This window comes from Calliphora vicina, chromosome 3 (assembly GCF_958450345.1).
Source record: "Calliphora vicina chromosome 3, idCalVici1.1, whole genome shotgun sequence".
NCBI lineage: Eukaryota > Metazoa > Arthropoda > Insecta > Diptera > Calliphoridae > Calliphora > Calliphora vicina.
The window spans coordinates 122,271,197-122,286,205 of record NC_088782.1 but is presented as its reverse complement, the minus strand read 5'-3'; the positions used below and the strand labels follow the sequence as shown (position 1 = coordinate 122,286,205).

Below are 15,009 nucleotides of genomic sequence, written 5' to 3'. Positions count from 1 at the left end.
TTTCTATAGAAAAGTTATCGATAACTTTATATTTCTATAGAAAAGTTATCGATAACTTTATATTTCTATAGAAAAGTTATCGATAACTTTATATTTCTATAGAAAAGTTATCGATAACTTTATATTTCTATAGAAAAGTTATCGATAACTTTATATTTCTATAGAAAAGTTATCGATAACTTTATATTTCTATAGAAAAGTTATCGATAACTTTATATTTCTATAGAAAAGTTATCGATAACTTTATATTTCTATAGAAAAGTTATCGATAACTTTATATTTCTATAGAAAAGTTATCGATAACTTTATATTTCTATAGAAAAGTTATCGATAACTTTATATTTCTATAGAAAAGTTATCGATAACTTTATATTTCTATAGAAAAGTTATCGATAACATTATATTTCTATAGAAAATCTTATATTTCTATATAAAAGTTATCGATAACTTTATATCTATAGAAAAGTTATCGATAACTTTATATTTCTATAGAAAAGTTGTCGATAACTTTATATCTATAGAAAAGTTATCGATAACTTTATATTTCTATAGAAAAGTTATCGATAACTTTCTATTTCTATAGAAAAGTTATCGATATCTTATATTTCTATAGAAAAGTTATCGATAACTTTATGTTTCTATAGAAAAGTTATCGATAACTTTATATTTCTATAGAAAAGTTATCGATAACTTTATATTTCTATAGAAAACTTATTTATAACTTTCAATTTTTATAGAAAAGTTATCGATAACTTTATGTTTCTATAGAAAAGTTATCGATAACTTTTTGTTTGTATAGAAAAGTTATCGATAACTTTATGTTTCTATAGAAAAGTGATCAATAACTTTATATTTCTATAGAAAAGTTATCGATAACTTTATATTTCTATAGAAAAGTTATCGATAACTTTATATTTCTATAGAAAAGTTATCGATAACTTTATATTTCTATAGAAAAGTTATCGATAACTTTATATTTCTATAGAAAAGTTATCGATAACTTTATATTTCTATAGAAAAGTTATCGATAACTTTATATTTCTATAGAAAAGTTATCGATAACTTTATATTTCCATAGAAAAGTTACCAATAACTACCTATTTTTATAGAAAAGTTATCGATAACTTACTATTCTTATAAACATTTATCGATAACTTTCTATTTCTATAAATATAAGATATATAAGATAAGATATCGATAACTTTTCTATAGAAATGGAATGTTATCGATAACTTTTCTATAGAATAGAATGTTGTCGATTGCTTTTCTATAGAAATGTGAAGTTATCGATTACTTTTTTATAGAAAGATAAAGTTATCGATAACTTTCCTACAGAAATATAAAGTCATCAATAACTTTCCTGTAGAAATAGAAAGTTATCGATAACTTTTCTATAGAAATTGGATGCTATCGATAACTTAGATATAGAATGTTAGAATAACCAAGAAGTTCAGTCTAATAATCTTTTTATACTTACCTTAAAAAATGGATCTTTGAAATTGATACTTACCATTAACATTGTAAACTTACCTAAAGCTGAAAAATACGTAATAAAAGAACCCGAAATTGAATTTCTATTGTAAACCTCTTCATTTCTAAAGCAAAAATTTTTCTATTCTCAACCCACAATTATAATTATTCAATTCTGGGTAATTATATCTTTATTATAGATTACCCCCTTTACATCATCATACTCCCAAAAGTATTCAGTTTCGACTACATTCTATATATATAGAAAAGTAATCGATAACATTATATTTCTATAGAAAAGTTACCGGTTGCTTTCTATAAAAAAGTTATCGATAACTTTTTTTTTAATAAAAATGTTATCAACAACTTTATATTATATCGAAAAGTTATCAATACCTCTTATTTCTATAGAAAAGTTATCGACAAATTTATATTTATATAGAAAAGTTATCGAAAACTTTATATTTCTATAGAAAAGTTATCGAAAACTTTATATTTCTATAGAAAAGTTATCGATATCTTATATTTCTATAGAAAAGTTATCGATAACTTTCTATTTCTATAGAAAAGTTATCGATAACTTTCTATTTCTATAGAAAAGTTATCGATAACTTTCTATTTCTATAGAAAAGTTATCGATAACTTTCTATTTCTATAGAAAAGTTATCGATAACTTTCTATTTCTATAGAAAAGTTATCGATAACTTTCTATTTCTATAGAAAAGTTATCGATAACTTTCTATTTCTATAGAAAAGTTATCGATAACTTTCTATTTCTATAGAAAAGTTATCGATAACTTTCTATTTCTATAGAAAAGTTATCGATAACTTTCTATTTCTATAGAAAAGTTATCGATAACTTTCTATTTCTATAGAAAAGTTATCGATAACTTTCTATTTCTATAGAAAAGTTATCGATAACTTTCTATTTCTATAGAAAAGTTATCGATAACTTTATGTTTCTATAGAAAAGTTATCGACAACTTTATATTTCTATAGAAAAGTTATCGACAACTTTATATTTCTATAGAAAAGTTATCGAAAACTTTATATTTCTATAGAAAAGTTATCGATATCTTATATTTCTATAGAAAAGTTATCGATATCTTATATTTCTATAGAAAAGTTATCGATAACTTTCTATTTCTATAGAAAAGTTATCGATAACTTTCTATTTCTATAGAAAAGTTATCGATAACTTTGCTTTTCTATAGAAAAGTTATCGATAACTTTACTTTTCTATAGAAAAGTTATCGATAACTTTACTTTTCTATAGAAAAGTTATCGATAACTTTACTTTTCTATAGAAAAGTTATCGATAACTTTACTTTTCTATAGAAAAGTTATCGATAACTTTACTTTTCTATAGAAAAGTTATCGATAACTTTACTTTTCTATAGAAAAGTTATCGATAACTTTACTTTTCTATAGAAAAGTTATCGATAACTTTACTTTTCTATAGAAAAGTTATCGATAACTTTACTTTTCTATAGAAAAGTTATCGATAACTTTACTTTTCTATGGAAAAGTTATCGATAACTTTACTTTTCTATAGAAAAGTTATCGATAACTTTACTTTTCTATAGAAAAGTTATCGATAACTTTACTTTTCTATTGAAAAGTTATCGATAACTTTACTTTTCTATAGAAAAGTTATCGATAACTTTACTTTTCTATAGAAAAGTTATCGATAACTTTACTTTTCTATAGAAAAGTTATCGATAACTTTACTTTTCTATAGAAAAGTTATCGATAACTTTACTTTTCTATAGAAAAGTTATCGATAACTTTACTTTTCTATAGAAAAGTTATCGATAACTTTACTTTTCTATAGAAAAGTTATCGATAACTTTACTTTTCTATAGAAAAGTTATCGATAACTTTACTTTTCTATAGAAAAGTTATCGATAACTTTACTTTTCTATAGAAAAGTTATCGATAACTTTACTTTTCTATAGAAAATTTATCGATAACTTTACTTTTCTATAGAAAAGTTATCGATAACTTTACTTTTCTATAGAAAAGTTATCGATAACTTTACTTTTCTATAGAAAAGTTATCGATAACTTTACTTTTCTATAGAAAAGTTATCGATAACTTTACTTTTCTATAGAAAAGTTATCGATAACTTTACTTTTCTATAGAAAAGTTATCGATAACTTTACTTTTCTATAGAAAAGTTATCGATAACTTTACTTTTCTATAGAAAAGTTATCGATTACTTTACTTTTCTATAGAAAAGTTATCGATAACCTTACTTTTCTATAGAAAAGTTATCGATTACTTTACTTTTCTATAGAAAAGTTATCGATAACTTTACTTTTCTATAGAAAAGTTATCGATAACTTTACTTTTCTATAGAAAAGTTATCGATAACTTTACTTTTCTATAGAAAAGTTATCGATAACTTTACTTTTCTATAGAAAAGTTATCGATAACTTTACTTTTCTATAGAAAAGTTATCGATAACTTTACTTTTCTATAGAAAAGTTATCGATAACTTTACTTTTCTATAGAAAAGTTATCGATAACTTTACTTTTCTATAGAAAAGATATCGATAACTTTACTTTTCTATAGAAAAGTTATCGATAACTTTACTTTTCTATAGAAAAGTTATCGATAACTTTACTTTTCTATAGAAAAGTTATCGATAACTTTACTTTTCTATAGAAAAGTTATCGATAACTTTACTTTTCTATAGAAAAGTTATCGATAACTTTACTTTTCTATAGAAAAGTTATCGATAACTTTACTTTTCTATAGAAAAGTTATCGATAACTTTACTTTTCTATAGAAAAGTTATCGATAACTTTACTTTTCTATAGAAAAGTTATCGATAACTTTACTTTTCTATAGAAAAGTTATCGATAACTTTACTTTTCTATAGAAAAGTTATCGATAACTTTACTTTTCTATAGAAAAGTTATCGATAACTTTACTTTTCTATAGAAAAGTTATCGATAACTTTACTTTTCTATAGAAAAGTTATCGATAACTTTACTTTTCTATAGAAAAGTTATCGATAACTTTACTTTTCTATAGAAAAGTTATCGATAACTTTACTTTTCTATAGAAAAGTTATCGATAACTTTACTTTTCTATAGAAAAGTTATCGATAACTTTACTTTTCTATAGAAAAGTTATCGATAACTTTACTTTTCTATAGAAAAGTTATCGATAACTTTACTTTTCTATAGAAAAGTTATCGATAACTTTACTTTTCTATAGAAAAGTTATCGATAACTTTACTTTTCTATAGAAAAGTTATCGATAACTTTACTTTTCTATAGAAAAGTTATCGATAACTTTACTTTTCTATAGAAAAGTTATCGATAACTTTACTTTTCTATAGAAAAGTTATCGATAACTTTACTTTTCTATAGAAAAGTTATCGATAACTTTACTTTTCTATAGAAAAGTTATCGATAACTTTACTTTTCTATAGAAAAGTTATCGATAACTTTACTTTTCTATAGAAAAGTTATCGATAACTTTACTTTTCTATAGAAAAGTTATCGATAACTTTACTTTTCTATAGAAAAGTTATCGATAACTTTACTTTTCTATAGAAAAGTTATCGATAACTTTACTTTTCTATAGAAAAGTTATCGATAACTTTACTTTTCTATAGAAAAGTTATCGATAACTTTACTTTTCTATAGAAAAGTTATCGATAACTTTACTTTTCTATAGAAAAGTTATCGATAACTTTACTTTTCTATAGAAAAGTTATCGATAACTTTACTTTTCTATAGAAAAGTTATCGATAACTTTACTTTTCTATAGAAAAGTTATCGATAACTTTACTTTTCTATAGAAAAGTTATCGATAACTTTACTTTTCTATAGAAAAGTTATCGATAACTTTACTTTTCTATAGAAAAGTTATCGATAACTTTACTTTTCTATAGAAAAGTTATCGATAACTTTACTTTTCTATAGAAAAGTTATCGATAACTTTACTTTTCTATAGAAAAGTTATCGATAACTTTACTTTTCTATAGAAAAGTTATCGATAACTTTACTTTTCTATAGAAAAGTTATCGATAACTTTACTTTTCTATAGAAAAGTTATCGATAACTTTACTTTTCTATAGAAAAGTTATCGATAACTTTACTTTTCTATAGAAAAGTTATCGATAACGTTACTTTTCTATAGAAAAGTTATCGATAACGTTACTTTTCTATAGAAAAGTTATCGATAACTTTACTTTTCTATAGAAAAGTTATCGATAACTTTACTTTTCTATAGAAAAGTTATCGATAACTTTACTTTTCTATAGAAAAGTTATCGATAACTTTACTTTTCTATAGAAAAGTTATCGATAACTTTACTTTTCTATAGAAAAGTTATCGATAACTTTACTTTTCTATAGAAAAGTTATCGATAACTTTACTTTTCTATAGAAAAGTTATCGATAACTTTACTTTTCTATAGAAAAGTTATCGATAACTTTACTTTTCTATAGAAAAGTTATCGATAACTTTACTTTTCTATAGAAAAGTTATCGATAACTTTACTTTTCTATAGAAAAGTTATCGATAACTTTACTTTTCTATAGAAAAGTTATCGATAACTTTACTTTTCTATAGAAAAGTTATCGATAACTTTACTTTTCTATAGAAAAGTTATCGATAACTTTACTTTTCTATAGAAAAGTTATCGATAACTTTACTTTTCTATAGAAAAGTTATCGATACCGTTACTTTTCTATAGAAAAGTTATCGATACCGTTACTTTTCTATAGAAAAGTTATCGATACCGTTACTTTTCTATAGAAAAGTTATCGATACCGTTACTTTTCTATAGAAAAGTTATCGATAACTTTACTTTTCTATAGAAAAGTTATCGATAACTTTACTTTTCTATAGAAAAGTTATCGATAACTTTACTTTTCTATAGAAAAGTTATCGATAACTTTACTTTTCTATAGAAAAGTTATCGATAACTTTACTTTTCTATAGAAAAGTTATCGATAACTTTACTTTTCTATAGAAAAGTTATCGATAACTTTACTTTTCTATAGAAAAGTTATCGATAACTTTACTTTTCTATAGAAAAGTTATCGATAACTTTACTTTTCTATAGAAAAGTTATCGATAACTTTACTTTTCTATAGAAAAGTTATCGATAACTTTACTTTTCTATAGAAAAGTTATCGATAACTTTACTTTTCTATAGAAAAGTTATCGATAACTTTACTTTTCTATAGAAAAGTTATCGATATCTTATATTTCTATAGAAAAGTTATCGACAACTTTATATTTCTATAGATAAGTTATCGACAACTTTATATTTCTATAGATAAGTTATCGACAACTTTATATTTCTATAGAAAACTTATCGATAACTTTCTATTTCTATAGAAAATTTATCGATAACTTGATATTTCTATAGAAAAGTTATCGATAACTTTATATTTCTATAGAAAAGTTATCGACAACTTTATATTTCTATAGATAAGTTATCGACAACTTTATATTTCTATAGAAAACTTATCGATAACTTTATGTTTCTATAGAAAAGTTATCGATAACTTTCTATTTCTATAGAAAATTTATCGATAACTTGATATTTCTATAGAAAAGTTATCGATAACTTTATATTTCTATATAAAACTTATCGACAACTTTATATTTCTATAGAAAAGTTGTAGATAACTTTATATTTCTATAGAAAAGTTATCGATAACTTTATGTTTCTATAGAAAACTTATCGATAACTTTATATTTCTATAGAAAAGTTGCCGATAACTTTATATTTCTATAGAAAACTTATCGATAACTTTATATTTCTATAGAAAAGTTATCGATAACTTTATGTTTCTATAGAAAAGTTATCGATAACTTTATATTTCTATAGAAAAGTTATCGATAACTTTATATTTCTATAGAAAAGTTATCGACAACTTTATATTTCTATGGAAAAGTTATCGATAACTTTATGTTTCTATAGAAAAGTTGTCGATAACTTTATATTTCTATAGAAAAGTTGTCGATAACTTTATATTTCTATAGAAAAGTTATCGACAACTTTATATTTCTATAGAAAAGTTATCGATATCTTATATTTCTATAGAAAAGTTATCGATAACTTTATATTTCTATTGAAAAGTTATCGATAACTTTATATTTCTATAGCAAATTTATCGATAACTTTATATTTCTATAGAAAAGTTGTCGATAACTTTATATTTCTATAGAAAAGTTATCGATAACTTTATGTTTCTATAGAAAAGTTATCGATAACTTTATATTTCTATATAAAACTTATCGACAACTTTATATTTCTATAGAAAAGTTGTAGATAACTTTATATTTCTATAGAAAAGTTATCGATAACTTTATGTTTCTATAGAAAACTTATCGATAACTTTATATTTCTATAGAAAAGTTGCCGATAACTTTATATTTCTATAGAAAACTTATCGATAACTTTATATTTCTATAGAAAAGTTATCGATAACTTTATGTTTCTATAGAAAAGTTATCGATAACTTTATATTTCTATAGAAAAGTTATCGACAACTTTATATTTCTATGGAAAAGTTATCGACAACTTTATATTTCTATAGAAAAGTTATCGATATCTTATATTTCTATAGAAAAGTTAGCGATAACTTTATATTTCTATTGAAAAGTTATCGATAACATTATATTTACATAGAAAAGTTATCGATAACTTTATCTTTATTCAGAAAAGTAATCGATACCTCCCTATTGCTGTAGAAAAGTAATCGATAACATTCTATTTGTATAGAAAAGTTATCGATAACTTTCTATTTGTATAGAAAATTTATTTATAACTTTTAATTTTTATGGAGAAGTTATCGATAAATTAATATTTGTATAGAAAATTTATCGATAACTTGATATTTCTATAGAAAAGTTATCGATAACTTGATATTTCTATAGAAAAGCCATCAATAACTTTCTATTTCTATAGAAAAGTTATCGATAAATTTCTATTTCTATAGAAAAGTTTTCGATAATTTTCATATTCTATAAAAAAATTGTCGATAATTACATTTGATATGCAAAAATTTTATTTTTTTATTTTGGTATAACGATTATTCATGCCTATATTCATTTATAATTGTGTATATCAATTTTCTTTTAATTATAATCATTTATGTACGAGAATAATACAATTCCATTTCACGGCTGGCAAGCAAAACAACAAATTGAATATGAGATCTTGTGGTAGAAATCGACATACTATACATACCTTTATATAAGTATTAATTCATGTCCACAAATACTACATGCTTGTTAATATACATACATATGTATGTATATAAGTGTGTACAATTTTCCAGATGTTTGTATGACCACAGTCAGGAAAATCCTTTAAGTCTATACCGATATATAAATAATACAAAAAACCACAGATATGTACCTACAAATACACGTTAACACATGCAGAAGATATTGTTGTTATTGTTATTGAATTTGTATGTGTATTTACATTGTGCTCACAAGATTGATAAATTTATATTGCTCCTTTTTTCTGCCTTTTGTTTTTGTGCGCTCTTCTTGGCAAAAATATTTTACTAACGACAAAAACTATAATCTTACACATGCAAACACCCACACAACACCTCCCTCCTTTCGCTCTAGAAAAGCCAGCAACTGAGTTTGTGGTTGTGTATTTATTTAAGTGCACGTACATACGAATTCATGCAGACACAGTTTTTTTTTTTTTTTCTCAAACTCTCAGAGTCTCTTACATTACGGTACATGCCTATAGTTCGTGTGTTTGCTTTGAAGGGAGGGAGGTGGAGAGGATTTGTGTGTTTATAAGTTTGTAACCGAACACCAATGACAACAACCACAACAGCTACAAAAAAATAACTGCATTTCAATTATTGGAATATTCTCATGTTTGTTGGACATCAACCAGAGCTGTAAATGAATCACTCATTTTTGAATTAATTCGCGAATCATTCACACAAAAAAATGAATTGAATGAAATTTGAGTCAATTCAAATGAATTTGGTAAAAATGAATTGCAATTCGTTTCCAATTCAAATGAATTGAATTGATTTTGAATTAATTCAAATGAATTTGGTAAAAATGAATTGCAATTCGTTTCCAATTCAAATGAATTGAATTGATTTTGAATTAATTCAATTCATTTACAATTCATTTGAATTGAATTGATTTTGAATTAATTCAAACGAATTAAAAAAAAAATTAGCAATTCATTTCCAACTCCGACGCGAAATTCGCAGCATATTTAGCAGATTCTTCAATGTCATTAAGTATGCAGTATAATTAATCGACGGTTAAAAAGTCTTCCTTTAAATATAATGCGCCGTTACCATCGTCAGCTGGTGTTGAAAGATTATTTTCGTACGCCTCTATTCTAAACATCCCTAAACGTGGATTTCTTTCAGATGATAATTTTGAAAAGCTATTGTTGTTTAAGGTGAATGATGCATTCTAATTAAATCTAATTAGCCTTATTAATGAAACTCAATTGTGTTTTGAACTACATACATTGTTAGTTTTCCTTATTTTTGATTATTTTTGGAAGATAGTTTTATTTTTTTGAAATAAATATAATATAAATATTAGCAAAAAGTTTGTTGTTGGGTGGTCGTGGGTCACAAAATTTCAAAAATTATTAATTGCTTCTTGAATATTAAATATGTTTTGTCGTTCAGCGTATTTCAAAATAAAAATCAGTTCTTCTTGAATAAATAAACTCCAAACACCATGTTTTCATTGATCAGGCGCGTATACAGGACAAGGCTTTTCAATTTTTGTACTGGATATTTTCATTTTGGTAGGAGAAATCTTTCATTCCCCCTAGAGATCTGCTCTTGAATTTGATTGATTGCAACTCATTTTTGAATCATTCATTTGAATTGCTATTCTTTTTTCTAATTCATTTGAATTAATTCAAAATCAATTCAATTCAAATGAATTGTAAATGAATTGCAATTCATTTTTACAAATTCATTTGAATTGGAAATGAATTGAAATTCATTTCTGCCTAATTCGTTTGAATTGATTCAAATTTCATTCAATTCATTTTTTCAATTCAATGAATTAATTCAAAATTTAGCTAATTCATAATGAATTAAAATCAAAAAAGAATGATTCATTTACAGCTCTGACATCAACAACAAAAATAATAATAATATCAGCATCAACAACGTCATCGCCATCATCTTTATCGTCAACAACAGCATGATGATGATGATAAAAATGTAGATCAAAAGAAGACATTATTGAAATAATGAAGATACTTGGACGACAAGCCAAGGCGACTTTGGTTGGAGGTATTCGTGAACTTTGTTTGATTTAAATTCTGGGAAACTTAAGACATTTTTATAGAAATTTTTGTGTTTTAAAAGGAAAAATTTTTTGATAAGCCAAAATATCTTGGCAATTCAGAGAAATTAAATTTATATAAAACAATATTTGTGTGTAAATTACAAGATTTCTATCCATTTATATAAGACGTATGATTAATTTTAATACTTAAATATTAATCATACTCTAGGTTGTCCAAAGTATTATAAATTTTTTTAAATTTTCATATAGAAACAATGTTAAAAATTGTCTGTTGCAACCTTCCATTACCCAAAGTATGGTGCATTTGGGCTATAAATAAAACAGAACCCTGCAGTATCTCGTCTGGCTTTATTTAATTTAGTTTTATATAGTTTTTTATTTTATTTTTCGTATCTCTTTTCATTTTACGTTTTTAATAATGTTCAATGTTATTTAATGGAAAAGTGCAATTGTTTGGAAGGTTTTATTGATTTTCAAACAGGGGATGTACAGACAGACATACATATGTGTAAGTTTGGCTAGCTCACTGTGTTATAAATAATATAAAACGAACAATTATTTGGTTTTATTTTTTAAACTTAAGTTAAATTTACTTTTTTTTAATTTTACATTTATTTTAATGCATACCTACTCTTAATTAAAAATGTATTAAATTGCAACCTGTATTTGTTTGTTCTTCTTTTTGCAGTTAAAATCGAAAAGTCTTACGCATTTAGATGGCCTTGAATCTGAAATGGTTTGCAATCCTGCTAAAAATTCAAATAATGTAAGTAGATTTTAATTTTATTTTGTTTTCTTTACATTTTTCTGCCATTTTAATTTTACAAAATGATTTATTTTTTTTGATGTACTATTTAGTATGTATGAATATTTTCATTTAGAAATGATGCACTGGCTTTTATTCAAATGTTAGCATGTTTGTTTGTCTAGCTCTTTAAAATGTTTTATATTATTTAATGGCAAAAAAATTTATTTAATTTTTTTATAATACTGAAAACGTTTTACTAAAATTTAATTTCGAAAGATTTTTTTTTGCGTTCTTTTTTATGTGAAATGATATTAAAACTATTTTTTATTATTATTTGTAACAGATAGGAAAATAATCTACAAAGGCCTAAATCTAGCAAATACATTTATATAAAATAGAAAATTAAAATAATAGACACAAATCAATGTAATGGACAATATTTCTATAGGAAATCACAGTTTTCCATAAATTTTTAGTTGAAGTTAAGAAATTGTCGTTAACATTTCTATAGAACCCGAAAGTTATCATTAACCTTTCTATAGAAGTAGAAAGTTATCGATAAGTCTTTTATAAAAATAGAAAATTATTAACAACTATTCTAAATAAAATCACTGTTAAATATAACATTTCTATAAACAAATAATGTTATCGATAACTATGCTATATATAAACAAAGAAATAGAAGTTATCGGCACTTTTCTACAGAAATATAAAGTTATCGATAGCTTTTCTATAGAAAAATAAAGTTATTGATAACTTTTATATAGAAATAGAAAGTTATAGATAACATTTCTATAGAAATAGAAAATTATCGATAACTTTTTTATAGAAATATAAAGTTATCGATAACTTTTCTATAGAAATGGAAAGTTATTGATAACTTTTCAATAAAAATTGAAATTTATCGATAACTTTTCTATATAAATTGAAAGATATCGATAACTTTTCTCTAGAAATATAAATTTATCGATAATTTTTCTCTAGAAATAGAAAGTTATCGTTAACTTTTCTATATCGATAAATTTTCTATAGAAATTAAAGGTAATCGATAACTTTTCTGTGGGAATAGAAAGTTATCGATTACATTTCTATAAAAACTGAATGCTATCGTTACTTTTCTATAGAAAAACTGAATGTCATCGATATTGTTTCTATGCTAAAAGAAAGTTATCGGTCACTTTTCTATAGAAATAAAAAATTATCGCTAATTTTTCTACAAAAATATAAAGTTATCGATACTTTTCTATAGAAAATAAAGTTATCGATAAGTTTTCTATAGAAATAGAAAATTATCGATAATTTTTCTAAGAAATAGGAAGTTATCGATAACATTTATATAGAAATAGAAAGTTATCGATAACTTTTCTATAGAAATATAAAGTTATCGATAACTTTTCTATAGAAATAAAAAGTTATCGATAACTTTTCTATAGAAATTTAATGTTATCGATAACTTTTCTATAGAATTGGAATGTTATCGATAACTTTTCTATAGAAATAGAAAGTTATCGATAACTTTTCTATTGAAATAGAAAGTTATCGATAACTTTTCTGTAGAAATAGAAAGATATCGATAACTTTTCTATAGAAGTAAAAAGTTATCGATAACTTTTCTATAGAAATGGAATGTTATCGATAACTTTTCTATAGAAATGGAATGTTATCGATAACTTTTCTATAGAAATGCAATGTTATCGATAACTTTTCTATAGAAATAGAAAGTTATCGATAACTTTTCTGTAGAAATAGAAAATTATCGATAACTTTTCTGTAGAAATAGAAAGTTATCGATAACTTTTCTGTAGAAATAGAAAGTTATCGATAACTTTTCTATAGAAATAGAAAGTTATCGATAACTTTTCTACAGAAATATAAAGTTATCGATAACTTTTCTATAGAAATATAAAGTTATCGATAATTTTTCTATAGAAATATAAAGTTATCGATAACTTTTCTATAGAAATAGAAAGTTATCGATAACTTTTCTATTGAAATAGAAAGTTATCGATAACTTTTCTACAGAAATATAAAGTTATCGATAACTTTTCTATAGAAATATAAAGTTATCGATAACTTTTCTATAGAAATAAAAAGTTATCGATAACTTTTCTATAGAAATAGAAAGTTATCGATAACTTTTCTATTGAAATAGAAAGTTATCGATAACTTTTCTGTAGAAATAGAAAGATATCGATAACTTTTCTATAGAAGTAAAAAGTTATCGATAACTTTTCTATAGAAATGGAATGTTATCGATAACTTTTCTATAGAAATGGAATGTTATCGATAACTTTTCTATAGAAATGCAATGTTATCGATAACTTTTCTATAGAAATAGAAAGTTATCGATAACTTTTCTGTAGAAATAGAAAATTATCGATAACTTTTCTGTAGAAATAGAAAGTTATCGATAACTTTTCTGTAGAAATAGAAAGTTATCGATAACTTTTCTATAGAAATAGAAAGTTATCGATAACTTTTCTACAGAAATATAAAGTTATCGATAACTTTTCTATAGAAATATAAAGTTATCGATAATTTTTCTATAGAAATATAAAGTTATCGATAACTTTTCTATAGAAATATAAAGTTATCGATAACTTTTCTATAAAAACTGAATATTATCGATACATTTTATGTAGAAATGGAATGTTATCGATAACTTTTCTACATATATAGAAAGTTATTGATAACTTTTCTATAGAAATAAAAAGTTATCGATAACTTTTCTGTAGAAATGGAATGTTATCGATAACTTTTCTACAGAAATAGAAAGTTATCGATAAATTTTCTATAGAAATAGAAAGTTATCGATAACTTTTCTATAAAACTGAATGTTATCGATAACTTTTCTATAGAAATAGAAAGTTATCGATAGCTTTTCTATAGACAATTCAAATTATCGATAACTCCTGCACATAAATTTAAAGTAATCGATTTTTCTATAGAAATAGAAAGTTATCGATAACTTTTCTACAGAAAATCTTACTTTTTTACAGAAAATATATTTTTTTTATATTTCTCCCTTTATTTTTTTTTAATTTTTCTTTACCTGATTAAGTTTTGTAATTTTTTTCAACTTGATTATTATTATTTATTTTAGTGACATTATTGCTGTTGTTATGCGTACGTGACTTATTTTTGATTTATATTCGCTTTTGTTTTACACACACACACACATGATACAGAAGAATCTGAAGTTTTCGTTCAGATATTTTCTCATTTAATGACATTTCTATTGTCAGTTTACGTGTGTAATAAGACAAGTAGTAGTTGCATGTTATTGAAGGGATTCTCAAGAAAACAAAAAAAAAAAAGAAGACAAACTTGAATAATGATACATTTTTTTTTAGAAAGGACACAAATATTTGACATTTTCTTAAAAGATTTAGGTAAAACCATTAATTTATAAAGATAAGCAGTTTGTGAAAAAAAAAATCCTTGAAATTATAAATCTAAACTTTCTGCTCTAAATATTTGCTGAA

General features: G+C 23.4%; 2 protein-coding genes across 4 annotated transcripts in view; both read left to right on the top strand.

The window, feature by feature from the left end:
* The window catches only part of LOC135953822 (myb-like protein AA), a 40,574-nt gene extending 29,856 nt beyond the window's left edge, over positions 1-10,718 (top strand). The window contains exon 2 of the mRNA XM_065503834.1: positions 10,626-10,718. Coding sequence (XP_065359906.1) covers positions 10,626-10,718 — 93 coding nt within the window. The remainder of the gene's footprint in view (positions 1-10,625) is intronic.
* Positions 1-15,009, top strand: part of LOC135955905 (rhoGEF domain-containing protein gxcJ-like) — a 269,772-nt gene that overhangs the window by 228,795 nt on the left and 25,968 nt on the right. For all 3 annotated transcript variants that reach the window (XM_065506316.1, XM_065506317.1, XM_065506315.1), the window contains exon 3: positions 11,465-11,542. In XM_065506316.1, the coding sequence (XP_065362388.1) occupies positions 11,465-11,542 (78 nt within the window). The remainder of the gene's footprint in view (positions 1-11,464; positions 11,543-15,009) is intronic.